The sequence below is a fragment of the Salvelinus alpinus genome, chromosome 18, assembly GCF_045679555.1.
Source record: "Salvelinus alpinus chromosome 18, SLU_Salpinus.1, whole genome shotgun sequence".
Taxonomy (NCBI): Eukaryota; Metazoa; Chordata; class Actinopteri; order Salmoniformes; family Salmonidae; genus Salvelinus; species Salvelinus alpinus.
Genome location: NC_092103.1, coordinates 2,435,393 through 2,453,126, shown reverse-complemented (window position 1 = coordinate 2,453,126; position 17,734 = coordinate 2,435,393). Strand labels below are relative to the sequence as shown.

Here is a 17,734-nt window from a genome sequence, read left to right as displayed (position 1 = left end):
AGTGGAAGCCGTAGGAAGTGAAAACTCATTCATATCTCGCTGTGATTTCAATGGGATCTAGGTTGAAAATCGACCAGCCTAATAATTTCCACTTCCTGTTTGGATTTTTTCTCAGGTTTTTGCCTTCCATATGAGTTCTGTTATACTCACAGACATAATTCAAACAGTTTTAGAAACTTCAGTAATATGCATATATTAGCAACTATGACTGAGGAGCCGGCCGTTTACTCTGGGCACCTCTGTGCACCTTTCATCCAAGCTACTCAATACTGCCCCTGCAGCCACAAGAAGTTAAACAGCTTGGAAAATTCCAGAAAAGGATGTCATGGCTTTAGAAGCTTCTGATTGGCTAATTGACATCATTTGAGTCAATTGGAGGTGTACCTATGGATGTATTTCAAGGCCTACCTTCAAACTCAAAGCTCATCACTAAGCTAAGGACTCTGGGACTAAACACATCCCTCTGCAACTGGATCCTGGACTTCCTGACGGGACGCCCCCAGGTGGTAAGGGTAGGTAACAACACATCTGCCACGCTGATCTTCAACACGGGGGCCCCTCAGAGGTGCGTACTTAGCCCCTCCTGTACTCCACTCATGACTGCACGGCCAAGCACAACTCCAACACCATCATTAAGTTTGCTGATGTCACAACAGTGGTAGGCCTGATCACCGACAACGATGAGACAGCCAATAAGGAGGAGGTCAGAACCTGACCGTGTGGTGCAAGGACAACAACCTCTCACTCAATGTGATCAAGACAAAGGACATGATCGTGGACTACAGGAAAAAGAGGACCGAGCACGCCCACATTCTCATCGACGGGGCTGTAGTGGAGCAGGTTGATAGCTTCAAGTTCCTTGGCGTCCACATCACCAACAAACTAACATGGTCCAAACACACCAAGACAGTCATGAAGAGGGTACAACAAAACCTATTACCCCTCAGGAGACTGAAAAGATTTGGCATGGGTCCTCAGATCCTCAAAAGGTTTAACAGCGGCACCATCGAGAGCATCCTGACGGGTTGCATCACCGCCTGGTATAGTAACTGCTCGGCCTCCGACCGCAAGGCACTACAGAGGGTAGTGCGTACAGCCCAGTACATCACCGGGGCCAAGCTTCCTGCCATCCAGGAACTCTATACCAGGCGGTGTCAGAGGAAGGCTCTAAAAATTGTCAAAGACTCCAGCCACCCTATTCATAGACTGTTCTCTCTGCTACCGCACGGCAAGCAGTACCGGAGCACCAAGTCCAAGAGGCTCCTAAATAGCTTATACCCCCAAGCCATAAGACTCCTGAATAGCTACTCAAATAGCTACCCAGACTATTTGGGTAGCTATAGACTTGTCACACAATGCAATCGTTAAGTGATGTAACAGGAAGGTGACATTGTGTACGGGACATTGTCTCTGCTGGTAAGATAACTAACGTAGCACCAATGTGTTTTAAATTATGATCGCACTGTTGATATACCTATACATGGCTAAGAGTGGGGCCAAGGTGAGGAGTGGGACATAATATTCCTGTATAGAAGAGCTGCTGAACCCAAGCCAGTTCATAAAAACAAACACAACAACATGCTAATATCAGCAACAGTATGCATCCTATTTCACAAAACAAACAAAAACTCTCACCGGTCTCTTTTTGCAGACTTTGGTAGTGATGGGGAAAGCAGGGTCGCCATCTCCAATCTCTGGGGCTGTGTTGGGTCTCTTCCTGCTGGTTGGTTCCTGGCCTCCCTGAGAAGGCCTGGAGCCCTGGGGAGGGACCCTGGACAGCAGATTGAGCTCAATCTTTACCAGCAGGGCATGTGGAGGTCCCTGGGGGGCCCTGGAAGCTTTGGCTGAGGACTCCCGTTTGGCCTGGTGTGCTGCAGCTGCAGAGTAGCTCCTGGGCGTTTTCTGGCCATTCTGAGGGGCCGGGAGGGTCTCTTTCCTGACACTGACGGAGGTTTCCACCACCCGGGCAGGGCTGGGACTGCGAGACCTCTCCCTCTTACAGTCCAGCATCAGAGTCATCTTGGGACCACTGCTTCCAGACTCTGGTAGTTTAGTCTTCCTCTTCTCCAAAGAGTTGCGCTTGGCAGACTTCTTACTGTCCGTTATGGCGCTGCCACTCTTTCTGCTGTGCCCGGTTTTCGTTTTGACCTTTGGCCTGTCTGTGAACGAGGGGTCTTTGTCGCGGGGGGCCACCTCCACACTCTCCACCCGCAGCCCAGCCTGGGAGTCCTCAGGACGGGGAGCCTTAACTGGTCTGGAGGGGTGTTTGTTCCCCACAGTTTTTCTCTGGCTGCTGCTGCTGCTGTCCCCAACATGTGAGGCGGCCGGGGACTTGTGGCGGACATGCTGTTTGCAGGCAACGTCCTCACTGCCTGGAGGTTTGGCTTCACTATCGCTGAACTCTGGGTATTGTGGTGGTGTGTGGGATTTGTAGTCCCTGGGAGGAATGGCCTCCTCTGAGTCATGGCTCTGCTGCTGTTTCGGTAGAGGGCTTTGGACAGTGTCACTCTGGCTCTCTGTGATGGGGTTCTGCTGGCTCACTCTGATCCAGTTATTCAGCTGCCAGTTAGTCACCACGGGGCCTTCAGCCTGGACAGAGACAATATATTAACAATGTAAAGAAACGTATAGGACCCGGTATAAACCTCAGGCCTAGTCCTGGACTCCAAAGCCATTTGAATGAAGATTTTGTGTACGGGAAACTGGCCCATGGTGAACGCATGATCAATCAAAGACTAAGCAAGTTATTTGAGTGTTCCAAGTGTATGACTAAGTAGTGTGCTGTGTGTTTATACCTTGGGTACTGGTGGGCTGCTGCTCCTGAGGGGTTGTGGGGCCTCCTCTGTCCCACTCTCACTGCTCTCACTGTCTGAGTCTGACCCTGAGCTGCTCTCGGAGTCATTGGAGCTGGCTGACTCCACCCCACTGGAATGTGTTGCTACAACCGTACTGAAGGACCAGAGAGACGGAGAGCATAGTTACAACCAGAGAACGCAGAGACAGAAAGGTGTTAGACAGCAGTTCAGTTCATTTATCTGGCCTTTTACAGGAATGTGTTAGAAAACAGAGAAAGGTGTAAAAGCAGTAACTATTAACAAACTGTATAATAATACAGGTGAGTAAATGGTTTAGATGGAGAGTAGTTCTCTATCACAATACAACATCCCCCTCCCTGCCACATCCCTATAATCCCTCAGAGGTTAGGCCTCTTTACACACACACACACACACACACACACACACACACACACACACACACACACACACACACACACAGACACACAGAGACACACACACACACACACACACACACACACACACACACACACACAGAGGCCCGAGCAGAACCCCTTCCAAACTAAACACAGCAGCCTCCAGGATCGCTGAGCTCCTTTCTCCTGCTGTAACACTCAACCAGATGTGCTCTCAGAGCCACACACTCACCAAGCAGGGCAGGAGGAACTATTACTATCATGGCTTTTACTAGTATGCTAACAAATAGGCCAAGCTGTTCTGTACTCCTGATAATATCGGTGGTGTGAATACATTAGAAGAGAGAGAGGGTCACACATTACATGAACTAGGGATAGGCCTTGCTACATGTGTCTTTCAAACAAGGATATGAGTTTGAGAGTGAATGACTACGTCTTAGCTTTCCGTTTGTCCAAAATACGTTTTATATTGTTGTTCTACTGTACACTGAAATGGCCTTGTTAACACCAGAACCGCCATTGTCAAAATGGCCACTGACGTTTGATTTTGTACAACAAAAAATAAGATTCCTACCTTAATGGGCCAAGACAAATGCGCTGTAGGACGTTGGTACCAAGCCAGGCACTAATGTGTCTCTCTCCTCACTGAATGACGTAAATTGTGCACGTTAATTCACAACAGAATTTAAATTAACTGAATGATGAGGGTGAAGAGGGTAATTTAATTCAGAACAATTGTGTAATGAAGAATTGTGTCCGCTGTGGTGAGGTCTAATTATTGGAATTAATGGCATGTAATCTCCCCTTGGCGAGATTCCAATCAGACAATACAGGGTACGATATGAAAAGTAATTTTATTGATTGTAACTTTTTATGGATATATTTCCACTAATATTTCTTTATGAAATGAATTCTTTATACTTGTGTTAGTCTCCGTTCTAGTCTCCCGGGTGGCGCAGTGGTCTAGGGCACTGCATCGCAGTGCTAGCTGCGCCACCAGAGTCTCTGGGTTCGCGCCCAGGCTGGGCTGGGTTCGCGCCCAGGCTCTGTCGCAGCCGGCCGCAACCGGGAGATCCGTGGGGCGACGCACAATTGGCATAGCATTGTCCGGGTTAGGGAGGGTTTGGCCGGTAGGGATATCCTTGTCTCAGTATGTAAAAAAAAAAATATATAAATAAATGTAATAAAATGTATGCACTCTACTGTAAGTCGCTCTGGATAAGAGCGTCTGCTCTTGGCCGGTAGGGATATCCTTGTCTCAGTATGTAAAAATTTAATAAAATGTATGCACTCTACTGTAAGTCGCTCTGGATAAGAGCGTCTGCTAAATGACTAAAATGTAAATGTAAATGTGTTATGCACCATTTATCAAGCATTGGCACTCATGTTTATGGAAAATTATTTGACTGCCTGCCTTGCGGGTTGATATCATTCCCTTTTCCACTGAACAAAAATATAAATGCAAAATGCAACAAATTAAAAGATTTTACAGAATTTATAAAGGAAATAAGTCCAGTCAGTCAATTTAAATGAATTAATTAGGCCCTAATCTATGGATTTCACATGACTGGGAATACAGATATGCATCTGTTGGTCACAAATGCCTTTAAAAAAAAGTAGGGGCGTGAATCAGATAACCAGTCAGTATCTGGGGTGACCACCATTTGCCTCATGCAGCGCGACATCTTCTTCGCATAGAGTTGATCAGGCTGTTGATTGTGGCCTGTGGAATGTTGTCCCACTCCTATTCAATGGCTGTGCGAAATTCCTGGATATTGGCGGGAACTGGAACACGCTGTCGTACACATTAATCCAGAGCATCCCAAACATGCTCAATGGGTGACATGTCTGGTTCATGCTCTACAACATTCGCAGAGTACGACCCTGCCTCACGCAGGAAGCGGCGCAGGTCCTAATCCAGGCACTTGTCATCTCCCGTCTGGATTACTGCAACTCGCTGTTGGCTGGGCTCCCTGCCTGTGCCATTAAACCCCTACAACTCATCCAGAACGCCGCAGCCCGTCTGGTGTTCAACTTTCCCAAGTTCTCTCACGTCACCCCGCTCCTCCGCTCTCTCCACTGGCTTCCAGTTGAAGCTCGCATCCGCTACAAGACCATGGTGCTTGCCTACGGAGCTGTGAGGGGAACGGCACCCCCATACCTTCAGGCTCTGATCAGGCCCTACACCCAAACAAGGGCACTGCGTTCATCCACCTCTGGCCTGCTCGCCTCCCTACCTCTGAGGAAGTACAGTTCCCGCTCAGCCCAGTCAAAACTGTTCGCTGCTCTGGCACCCCAATGGTGGAACAAACTCCCTCACGACGCCAGGTCAGCGGAGTCAATCACCACCTTCCGGAGACACCTGAAACCCCACCTCTTTAAGGAATACCTAGGATAGGATAAAGTAATCCTTCTAACCCCCCCCCCCTTAAAAGAGTTAGATGCACTATTGTAAAGTGGTTGTTCCACTGGATATCATAAGGTGAATGCACCAATTTGTAAGTCGCTCTGGATAAGAGCGTCTGCTAAATGACTTAAATGTAAATGTAATGTAAATGTCTGGTGAGTATACAGGCCATGGAAGAACGGACATTTTCAGCATCCAGGAATAGTGTACAGATCCTTGTGACATGAGGCCGTGTATTATCTTTCTGAAACATGAGGTGATGGCGGCAGATGAACGGCACGACAACTGGTCATTCTCGTCACGGTATCCTGTGCATTCAAATTGCCATTGATAAAATGTAATTGTGTTGCTTGTCCGTAGCTTATGTCTGCCCATACCATAACCCCACCGCCACAATGGGGCACTCTGTTCACAACGTTGACATCAGCAAACCGCTCGGCCACACGACGTCATACACGCTTTCTGCCATCTATCCGGCACAGTTGAAACTGGAATTCATCCGTGACAAGCTCACTTCTCCAGCGTGCCAGTGTCAAGCGAGGTGAGCATTTGCAAACTGAAGTCGGTAACGATGCCAAACTGCAGGCAGGTCAATACCCTGGTGAGGACGACGAGCACGCAGATGAGCTTCCATGAGACGGTTTCTGACAGTTGGAAAACCCACAATTTCAGCAGCTGTCCAGGTGGCTGGTCTCAGACAATCCTGCAGGTGAAGAAGCCGCATGGGGAGGTCCTGGGCTGATGTGGTCTGCAGTTGACAGCAGTTGGACGTACTGCTTACGGCTTAAGGCATAGAAATTAACATTAAATTCTCTGGCAACAGCTCTGGTGGACATTCCTGCAGTATACCAATTGTACGCTCCCTCAAAACTTGAGACATTGGTAGCATTGTGTTGTGACAAAACTGCACATTTTAGAGTGACCTATTATTGTCCTGAGCACAAGGTGCACCTCTAACGCTCATGCTGTTTAATCAGCTTCTTGATATGCAAAACCTGTCTGGTGGATGGATTATATTGGCAAAGGAGAAATGGTCACTAACAGGAATGTAAACAAATTTGTGCACAACATTAGTGAGAAATAAGCCTTTTGTGCGTATGGAAAATGTTTGGGATCTTTTATTTCAGCTACGATACATAGGAAGGATTTTAGATAGAAAACTGTGAAACTGTGCTGTGATATGATACAGTCTGCCGGTGACTGTGTAATAGGAGAGAAAGCGGCACAAGACTTGTCTGTGGCACGCATGTGAAGAATACAACCACACACAGACACGTGAGTAGACTTCTGCTGCTGCAGCCTCTCTCTAATCTGATAGCAGGATGATATATCTAATCTAATCTAATACGCGGTCTGCACTGATCTGGACTAACTGCATAATGAACGCACACACATACACTAGCTCCACCCCCTGGATATTCTTTCAGGCCACAAAGGGTCACTGCTACCTTTTCAACACCCACGGGAGACAAAGGCCTGGGGCGCACTATGGCCCCTCTTTGGGGACATTAGTACACATTGGGGACATGACAGAGGGTGAAAGTATACTCACGATGAGCTCTGTTGACAGATGAGTGTGGAGGAAGGGGCTAGTGGAGGTGATCCATAGTGTTCTGGGAAGAGAAAAAAAAAATATATCTTTACTAAAACAGATGATAGGACACACCCCCTTACCAATATTCCCTCTAAACTGCGCACACTCGGGACTGCCCTGCAGAAGAAATATCAGCCTGCGCACAAGATTGGAAGTCAATTAAGGGGGAAAACTCTGGAAAGTTAACTCGTTCAACGGTTCCCTTTGCTGTGGGAATTGTGATCGAATCAACACAATATTATCCACTTCCAATGCGACATACCGAAACAAACAAACTACGCAAGACTTAGTATGCAAAACTAACTATGCAAGATATTTTGCTGTAGGCAGAATGCATCGGAGTAGGATTCTATTGCATTGACATGCATGACTCAGCCATACTCTACACAAAACAGTACAGCATAACCTATCAGAGCTGCAGTAGGCCTATATGCAAATAGGCCATATTTGGATCTGTGCAATTCACTGAGCTGCATGAGCGGTTGTGAGTAGATGCGCTTGTTTTGAGATCAGAGCGAGAGCTGCATTTAGCCATGTGTGCACATTTGTTATTTTTTTTGTAATTAAAATGTAACCTTTATTTAACTAGGGGAATAGGTCAGTTAAGAACAAATTCTTATTTACAATGATGGCCTATCGTTCATATTCTTTGCTAGTTATCCCAGTTATAAATACACCACATGGATAAAAGTACGTGGACACCTGCTCGTTGAACATCTCATTCCAAAATCATGGGCATTAATATGGAGATGGTCGCCCCTTTGCTGCTATAACAGCTTTCCACTAGATGTTGGAAGATTGCTGCGTGGACTTGCTTCCATTCAACCACAAGAGCATTAGTGAGGTCGGGCGATTAGGCCTGGCTCAGTGCTCTTCCACACCGATTTCAACAAACCATTTCTGTATTGACCTCGCTTTGTGCATGGTGGCATTGTCATGCTGAAACAGGAAAGGGCCTTCCCCAAACTGTTGCCACAAATATGGAAGCACAGAATCAACTGGAATGTCATTGTACGCTATAGCGTTAAAATGTCCCTTCACTGAAACTAAGGGGACTAACCCGAACCATGAAAAACAGCCCCAGAGTATTATTCCTCCTCCATCAAACTTTACAGTTGGCACTACGCATTGGGGCAGGTAGCGTTCTCCTGGCATCCGCCAAACCCAGATTCATCCGTCGGACTGCCAGATGATGAAGCGTGTTCCAGAGTCCAATGGCTGCGAACTTTACACCATTCCAGTCGATCCTTGGAATTGCGCAAGGTGACCTTGCACTCATTTTGACGCACTATAGCATTCTACTGTCCCGTTCTGTGAGCTTGTGTGGCCTACCACTTCGGGGGTGAGGCATTGTTGTTCCTAGACGTTTTCACTTCACAATAACAGCACTTACAGTTGACTAGTGCAGAAATTAGAAGAACTGACTTGTTGGAAAAGTGGCATCCTGCCACTTTTGAAAGTAATTTAGCTCTTCAGTATGGGCCATCCTACTGCCAATGTTTCATCTACATAGATTGTGATTCTGTACACCTGTCAGCAACAGCTGTGCCTGAAATAGCCAAATCCACTCATTTTAAGGGGTGTCCACATACTTTTGTCCACATACTTTTGTATGCCATGTAGTGTAATTTGTAGTCAGCAATGGGGGAGCGATTGCTTCTAACAAGAGCACAAAACCTGTACATTTCTAGACATCTTTGAAAAGTGAGTTTGGTAAAGAGCTTTTTTGTTGTTTTAAAGGGGCAGTGATGTATTTTGAGACAGGCTTGAATAGACAATAGGCAGAGGGTAGCATAATGTGTCTGATACTCTGTAATAATGGTATGGGAATAATAATGCATTTTATTTGGTATAGTTGTTTCTTGCATGAAACAATATTTTCAGTCACCTTGTCTGAAGGACAAGTGGATAAACAGGTTAATGTCATGCCCTGCATGTTTTTTTCAAAAGTCTCATGAAATGTAGGCCTACATTGAACCCCACACATTGGCTGCCACTGTAGACTGAATGATAAAATAGCTATTTCCATGTTAAAATGTTATAGGATGCATTTTACATTATGATCAAATAGCCACAGTAGCCTACTTGACCACTGTCTGAAACTGTAACTTAAAGCGGGTACAGCCTCAGTGTTCACAGTAAACGCACGGTGGAAGTTGCACTGAATTGTCACAACATTCCAAGTTTGCGCTTAGCAGACCTGAAATTTTGCCCACAGAATTTGAGGGAACATTGCCCCTTACTAAAACACAGATCATAGGATATAGGACACACCCCCTTACTAAAAACCCAGTAGATAGGACACACTCCCTCAGCAGCCACATCACAGCTGATCCCCAACTAGTGAGGTTAGAAGAGGGAAATAATAGGTCAATAAAACCTTAATAAAGAGAGGCCCAGGGCCTAGAGCTGAGCTCATTTGGGAGGTTTATTATTTATTGGCAGACCAGTTCAATGGATGGAAGATGAACAACAAATCAAATTGTATTTGTCACATACACATGGTTAGCAGATGTTAATGCGAGTGTAGCGAAATGCTTGTGCTTCTAGTTCCGACAATGCAGTAATAACCAACAAGTAATCTAACCTAACAATTCCACAACTACTACCTTATACACACAAGTGTAAAGGGATAAAGAATATGTACATAAAGATATATGAATGAGTGATGGTACAGAACGGCATAGGCAAGATGCAGCAGATGGTATAGTGTACAGTCTATACATATGAGATGAGTAATGTAGGGTATGTAAACATAAAGTGGCATAGTTTAAAGTGGCTAGTGATACATGTATTACATAAAGATGGCAAGATGCAGTGGATGATATACAGTACAGTATATACATATGAGATGAGTAATGTAGGGTATGTAAACATTATATTAAGTGGCATTGTTTAAAGTGGCTAGTGATACATTTTTACATAATTTCCATCAATTCCCATTATTAAAGTGGCTGGAGTTGAGTCAGTATGTTGGCAGCAGCCACTAAATGTTAGTGATGGCTGTTTAACAGTCTGATGGCCTTGAGATAGAAGCTGTTTTTCAGTCTCTCGGTCCCTGCTTTGATGCACCTGTACTAAGTTTGTGAGTGCTTTTGGTGACAAGCCAAATTTCTTCAGCCTCCTGAGGTTGAAGAGGCGCTGCTGCGCCTTCTTCACAACGCTGTCTGTGTGGGTGGACCAATTCAGTTTGTCCGTGATTTGTACACCGAAGAACTTAAAACTTTCCACCTTCTCCACTACTGCCCCGTCGATGTGGATAGGGGGGTGCTCCCTCTGCTGTTTCCTGAAGTCCACAATCATCTCCTTTGTTTTGTTGACGTTGAGTGTGAGGTTATTTTCCTGACTCCACACTCCGAGGGCCCTCACCTCCTCCCTGTAGGCCGTCTCGTCGTTGTTGGTAATCAAGCCTACCACTGTAGTGTCGTCCGCAAACTTGATGATTGAGTTGGAGGCGTGCATGGCCACGCAGTCGTGGGTCAACAGGGAGTACAGGAGAGGGCTCAGAACGCACCCTTGTGGGGCCCCAGTGTTGAGGATCAGCGAGGTGGAGATGTTGTTACCTACCCTCACCACCTGGGGGCGGCCCGTCAGGAAGTCCAGGACCCAGTTGCACAGGGCGGGGTCGAGACTCAGGGTCTCGAGCTTGATGACGAGTTTGGAGGGTACTATAGTGTTAAATGCTGAGCTGTAGTCGATGAACAGCATTCTCACATAGGTATTCCTCTTGTCCAGATGGGTTAGGGCAGTGTGCAGTGTGGTTGCGATTGCGTCGTCTGTGGACCTATTGGGTCGGTAAGCAAATTGGAGTGGGTCTAGGGTGTCCGGTAGGGTGGAGGTGATATGGTCCTTGACTAGTCTCTCAAAGCACTTCATGATGACGGAAGTGAGTGCTACGGGGCGGTAGTCGTTTAGCTCAGTTACCTTAGCTTTCTTGGGAACAGGAACAATGGTGGCCCTCTTGAAGCATGTGGGAACAGCAGACTGGGATAAGGATTGATTGAATATGTCCTTAAACACACCAGCCAGCTGGTCTGCGCATGCTCTGAGGACGCGGCTGGGAATGCCGTCTGGGCCTGCAGCCTTGCGAGGGTTAACACGTTTAAATGTTTTACTCACCTCGGCTGCAGTGAAGGAGAGCCCGCAGGTTTTGGTAACGGGCCGTGTCAGTGGCACTGTATTGTCCTCAAAGCGAGCAAAAAAGTTATTTAGTCTGTCTGGGAGCAAGACATCCTGGTCCGCGACGGGGCCGTTTTTTTTTTGTAATCCGTGATTGACTGTAGACCCTGCCACATACCTCTTGTGTCTGAGCTGTTGAATTGCGACTCTACTTTGTCTCTATACTGGGACTTAGCTTGTTTGATTGCCTTGCGGAGGGAATAGCTACACTGTTTGTATTCGGTCATGTTTCCGGTCACCTTGCCCTGGTTAAAAGCAGTGGTTCGCGCTTTCAGTTTCACGCGAATGCTGCCATCAATCCACGGTTTCTGGTTTGGGAATGTTTTAATCGTTGCTGTGGGTACGACATCGTCAATGCACTTTCTAATGAACTCGCTCACCGAATCAGCATATTCGTCAATGTTGTTGTTGGACGCAATGGCTATGACCAATGACTTTCTAACTCTGGGGGACGAGAGGCTCAAGTGTTTGTGACGGAGTCTGGTGGAAATGAAGAGAAAAAGAGATGGAAAAAGAGAAGATCGAGAAATTGACACAGAGAGCCACTGAGGATAAAAGCGGACTCCTATTTGCCATATTTTCAATTTAGGCCTACTAGAATGTGTGTGCCTCCAGGCTTGGAGGGAAGCAAAAGTCATTCCACTACCTAAAAATAGTAAAGCCCCCTTTACTGGCTCAAATAGCCGACCAATCAGCCTGTGTTTGACAAGATACAACGCTACTTTACAGTAAACAAACAAACTTTCAGCATGCTTATAGGGAAGGACATTCAATAAGCACTTTCACAATTGACTGATGATTGGCTGAGAGAAATTGATGATAAAAGATTGTGGGGGCTGTTTTGTTAGACTTCAGTGCAGCTTTTGACATCATAGATCATAGTCTGCTGCTGGAAAAACTTGTGTTATGGCTTTACACCCGCTGCTATATTGTGGCTAATGAGTTACCTGTCTAACAGAACACAGAGGGTGTTCTTTAATGGAAGCCTCTTCAACATAATCCAGGTAGAATCAGGAATTTCCCAGGGCAGCTGTCTAGGCCCATTACTTTTTTCAATTTTTACTAATGACATGCCACTGGCTTTGAGTAAAGCCAGTGTGTCTATGTATGCAGATGACTCAACACTATACATGTCAGCTACTACAGCGACTGAAATGACTGCAACAATTAACAAAGAGTTGCATTAAGTTGCAGAGCGGGTAGCAAGGAATAAGTTATTACTAAATATTTCTAAAACTAAAAGCATTGTATTTGGGACAATTCATTCACTAAACCCTAAACCTCAACTAAATCTTGTAATGAATCATGTGGAAATTGAGCAAGTTGAGGTTACTAAACTGCTTGGCGTAACCCTGGATTGTAAACTGTCATGGTCAAAACATATTGATACAACAGTAGCTAAGATGGGGAGAAGTATGTTTATAATAAAGTGCTGCTCTACCTTCTTAACAGCACTATCAACAAGGCATGTCCTACAGGCCCTAGTTTTGTCACACCTGGACTACTGTTCAGTCCTGTGGTTAGGTACCACAACAAATTACTTAGGAAATTACAATTGGCTCAGAACAGAGCAGCACGGCTGGCCCTTAGATGTACACAGAGAGCTAATATTAATAACATGCATGTCAATCTCTCCTGGTACAAAGTGGAGGAGAAATTGACTTTCTCACTACTTGTATTTAAGAGAGATAATGACATGTTGAATGCACCGACATTCGGACACTCATGCATACCCCACAAGAGGTCTCTTCACAGTCCCCAAGTACAGAACAGACTATGGCAGGCGAACATGGAACTAACTGATGCAAGCAGTAAAATTTGATTTAAAAAACAGATAAAAATACACCTTATGGAACAGTGGGGACTGTGAAGCAACACAAACAAAAAGGCACAGACACATGCATACACACACGATAACCTACGCACTATACACACACGTACGCATGGATTTTGTACTGTTGATATGAGTGAGTGAGTGACACACACACAGAAACAAATGTAGAGAGAAAAAGCAAGATAGAGAGAGATACTAAAAGAGTGAGAGCGAGCCCAGCTGGCATTTATAGCACAATCATGAAAACGGGGCTGCAGAGAGAGAGCGACCCCCATCAACTGTCAAATTAGCTAATAAAGCCTCATTTGAGAGGCCAGGGGGCAGTTTGTTCTCAGAGAAACACTGCTAAGCTAGTGTTTTAAACTTGATGCATGTTAACTTAACATTAACTTACTTTGTCCTGGAAATGCAGGTGGGACATGCTGTGCTTCCTGTGAGGGGACAAAGTAGAGGCAAACAGCCTTAGTGAACACACACACACAGCTATGCTTTTCCACACAGGATTTACAGTATGTTGTCTGTAAAAAATTAAAATTAATAAAAATGGGCAATGTTTATATGACCTAAACTGTAGGCATAGCTGACCTAAACTGTAGATAAAGAAAAAAAGAGTTACTTAGACATTTAAATGCTTCTTTAAGAACTTGGAATGTCCCCAAACCATTACTATCCATGATATTGCCAAGGGTAAATTTACCACATTTGGACCATTGGTTGATGTAAAAGGCCATCCTCCAGATGGCAAGGCATTATTGGAGTCTGGGCATGCCAGTTGCATCATTTTTCAATTATGCACCAAATAGAAATCGTGTGAGAAATAACAGGACCCAAGTATGGTTTAAATTGTTTAAGAGCTCGATCAATGAACACTACTTCCACCATACTCTTTATTCTCAGCCAGGGAGTGGAAGAGTTATATCTAAACCAACTTATAAAATTGGTCGAAATGCTAGAGCTTGGAAATACAATTTAAAGTTGGGAACGGATAGCCCTCCAGCTCCTATAGGCTAAGTAAGAAACGTATGCATATTAACCAATAATTTATTAGCTAAATATAAGAGCCTTAAAATATATACCTGTCAAAGTCAACATGAAAAGGCTGTGTGCAAATTGCCAAAGCTAAATGCCAAAGCATTTCTGTGACAATAGACAACAGCTCAAGGACAGAACTACATAAATGTATCTCTGTAAAGCTTTCTGACTGCCAAGGAGGAGTTTGACGTCAGAAAACAATAGAATGTTCACGATTTAATGCATGCCAAAGCCGGTAAAATGAAAGGCAACGTTTTATACTGAGGCGTTGGCGGGACTTTTAAACATAATACCGGTTGGCGGAAATAAAAATACAGGCTTTGTTCCCGGCAATACCTTTCAGATGTAAAGAAAAGTTGGCGGCATGCTAAAATTGGTGGGTTTTCGTCTTGGTATGAACGGGATAACAACGAACACAAACACAGTGAACGCACATACAGTGAACGCAGACACAAAGAGGTGTTTTATGCATTCCCTTGTAATCGATGACAACACCGATGATTAATGGACATAATGCATGTGGTGTAGGTGTTGTGCAACACTGTCTTTGACTAAGTGGAACATGCGTAAGACAAGGGGAAACTGATTTGGGGATTCTAAGTTGCTAGTACATACACTAAAGTACATTGAGTTTAGGTTAGGCAAATACCTAAAGCTCATAAAACGGAGTATAGAGAAATAAAAGGAGTTGAGTTGTAAAAGTTTTAGCTGCTCAGTGAGCTGAGAGGGACCTCACCTTGACTGGGAAGGAGAACTTGGAGGGCTCAGCTGTGCTGGGTGTGTGGATGGCAGTCAGGAGAGGAGGCCAGGAGTGGGTCATTTCCTGAAGGAGAGCGAGGCAGAGAGAGCGCAAGCGAAAGAAAGTTGCGAAAATAAGTATTAGCTAGGCCATTAGAGCCCCATAGTAAAGACAGATGGCCAGGTCTCTCGTGCAAAAATAGATTTTTAAATCTCAATGAGACTCACCGTTGTGTACTAGAGTTAACCATGCCCTCCTACCAAGTCAATGTCTAAGACGCAGAGAGGAGGACTAACTACACAGCAGAACCTTTATGACTGATTCATATAGCACATTAAGCACTACTCTGTCCTGAATGCAGAATGCATACTACAGTAGCTAGCTCTGTAAACATGGGTTGGCTTTAACACAGGAATGTGAAAAGCAGCCGTGTGCTCAGGAACTGATCCCTCTTTAGCAACCCAACATTCATCATGATAATAACACTAACAAACAAACTGACCAACCACCACCTCAACTCCGTAGGATTGATTACAGCTGTAAGTAAAGATTTAGGAACAACTTACCCTCAGAATGTCCTCCACACAGTGAGCTTCATTTGACAGAGTCTGGAAGGCAGAGAGAGGAGCACAACACAGTTTGAGTGACACAGAAATCAGCCAAGAGGTGAAGCTTGAACACAACATATACATAACATAGGCATGGTGGTCTATACTATGAAACCACTATGACCATGTGACTTTCACTTACACGTGCCCACACACACACACACACACAGAGCCGCCCTCCAACAGAAGCAGAAAGGCAGGCACAGAGTGAACCCTTGTGTGACCTCACACCTGATACAGTCCAGTAAGCTTGAGGAGAAGAGCCTTCTCAGAGGTTAGACTGAGGCTTGGAGAGGGTGTGTGTGTGTGTGTGTGTGTGTGTGTGTGTGTGTGTGTGTGTGTGTGTGTATAAGTTTGTGTGTCTGTGTGGTCACAGAATTTCAGTTCAAGTTTGACCAATCACAGAATCTGCCTTTTTGGGTGTAGGCTTACTTTTCATATTTTACCAGCCTAAATGTTAATTTCATTCTGTTAATTTCTCAAAGACAAAAATCATGTGAAAAAACATTAAAACAATTACAGGAACGTTTAGAATGCACAAAAGTGTCAACTTTATGGCCCATATATTTATAGGAATGTAAACAAGGCAGCCATCCAGGAATGATGCAGTGTACATCAAATTATTTTATCAGAATAACATTCTGACAACACAAACTCTGTTGTGATGTCACTTCAGCCGATAGTCAGTCGTGCCAGGCAGTTAAGTGAAACATTTGAATTTCAACTGACGTATTTCAGTAGCCTTAAAGAGTACAAACTAAGGTCATGCCTACACGTGACACTTACAGTGGTAGCTGTAAGTGAAGTTGTGCGATTATGCTGCAGGACTTAGAGGTAATTTGTGGTTTAGTACAGTACCCTGTTTCACTACTTTATTGCTCCAGACCAGCGCAAGGGGGAGGTAGAGCACGGATTATGCTTTTGGGTCCCAAGTCGCTACTGTGTCTCTGACAATGAATGGGCGACATAAACCAAATAGAAACTGATAATTATGCACAACATCAGTATTACTTACTAAAACTTTTGTTACACTAATATTTTTATACTAAGAGAAAATTAGACTACAATTAGGGTGTGGAAATGTTAGGATTATTTTGCTCTTACTGTAGCCTACTCCCGACCGGTCACGTTGTACAGTGCCTGAGAGGCGCAGCGGTCTAAGACACTGCATCGCAGTGCAACCTGTGTTGCTACAGATGCTGGTTCAATACCCGTGCCGGCCTCAACTGGGAGACCCATGAGAACTAAAAGCCTACAGTTTCTCTCCCTCTAAAAACAGAAATAGTTCTAAATATCAAAATGGCTTTATTTACAAATTAGTAACAATGTCTCTTCCCATGATCAAGAACAGCCTTTTTCCTCGATCAATTTATATTATTTGAAAACAAAATCATCTCCAAAACATTTGTTTTAACACGATTATTATTATTATCATCCTCAATTTAGAGTTATATAAAAGCCCTTTGTCTATTCGCACAGATATATTAACCCTGTTATTAGCAGGACAATCTATATTGGTCATGGCTCCCGAGAGGCGCACAATGGGATTGCCTTGCAGTTCTCCAGAAGATGGACCTAGTCCATGGGGAAGGGAGGAGGTGGACCCCCACCCGACCCCACTGGGTAGCACAGAGCAACACTAAAGGGGCATTGCACTAATAATGGCGCTGAAAAGTTCCCGCTGTTCTTATTGCCAGTCTACACGTCCAAACTAAAACAATGTAACTAATAATGGTGTGAAAAATGCCCCTTAGATATGAATTTGGAGGACAGATATTAAATATTAAATCATCAGACCTCTCACTAAAGGCATCAGTAAAAAGTTATACTTAAATCCGAACTGGATTTAACGAAAAATGACATGAAAAGCGCACATTTGTAAATCCCAAACTCTAAAAGTATTTGGAACGGTAGATACAAATTATTTGTGAAATTGTCGTTACAATAAAGAATGTAAACAAGATGCTGTGTTTTTATTTACAGTAGTGATGGACAACTGGAAGCATTTTGTATTTCTTCATCAACATCTTTAAGCTTCGTTAATAAAATAATGAGAAAAAAGACATTCAAAATGAAAGAAACAATGTGGTCCCAGAAACACCTCTGACATAGGGTCCAGCAAATCTCTTG

At 44.5% G+C, this 17,734-nt stretch overlaps 1 protein-coding gene across 2 annotated transcripts in view; it reads right to left on the bottom strand.

Annotated features, from left to right (window-relative positions):
* The window catches only part of LOC139543505 (AF4/FMR2 family member 1-like), an 86,466-nt gene that overhangs the window by 40,691 nt on the left and 28,041 nt on the right, over positions 1 to 17,734 (bottom strand). For both annotated transcript variants that reach the window (XM_071349634.1, XM_071349635.1), the window contains exons 4-9: positions 15,563 to 15,604; positions 14,994 to 15,080; positions 13,620 to 13,656; positions 7,171 to 7,231; positions 2,796 to 2,949; positions 1,636 to 2,589 (exon numbers count right to left, since the gene is read on the bottom strand). In XM_071349634.1, coding sequence (XP_071205735.1) covers positions 1,636 to 2,589; positions 2,796 to 2,949; positions 7,171 to 7,231; positions 13,620 to 13,656; positions 14,994 to 15,080; positions 15,563 to 15,604 — 1,335 coding nt within the window. The remainder of the gene's footprint in view (positions 1 to 1,635; positions 2,590 to 2,795; positions 2,950 to 7,170; positions 7,232 to 13,619; positions 13,657 to 14,993; positions 15,081 to 15,562; positions 15,605 to 17,734) is intronic.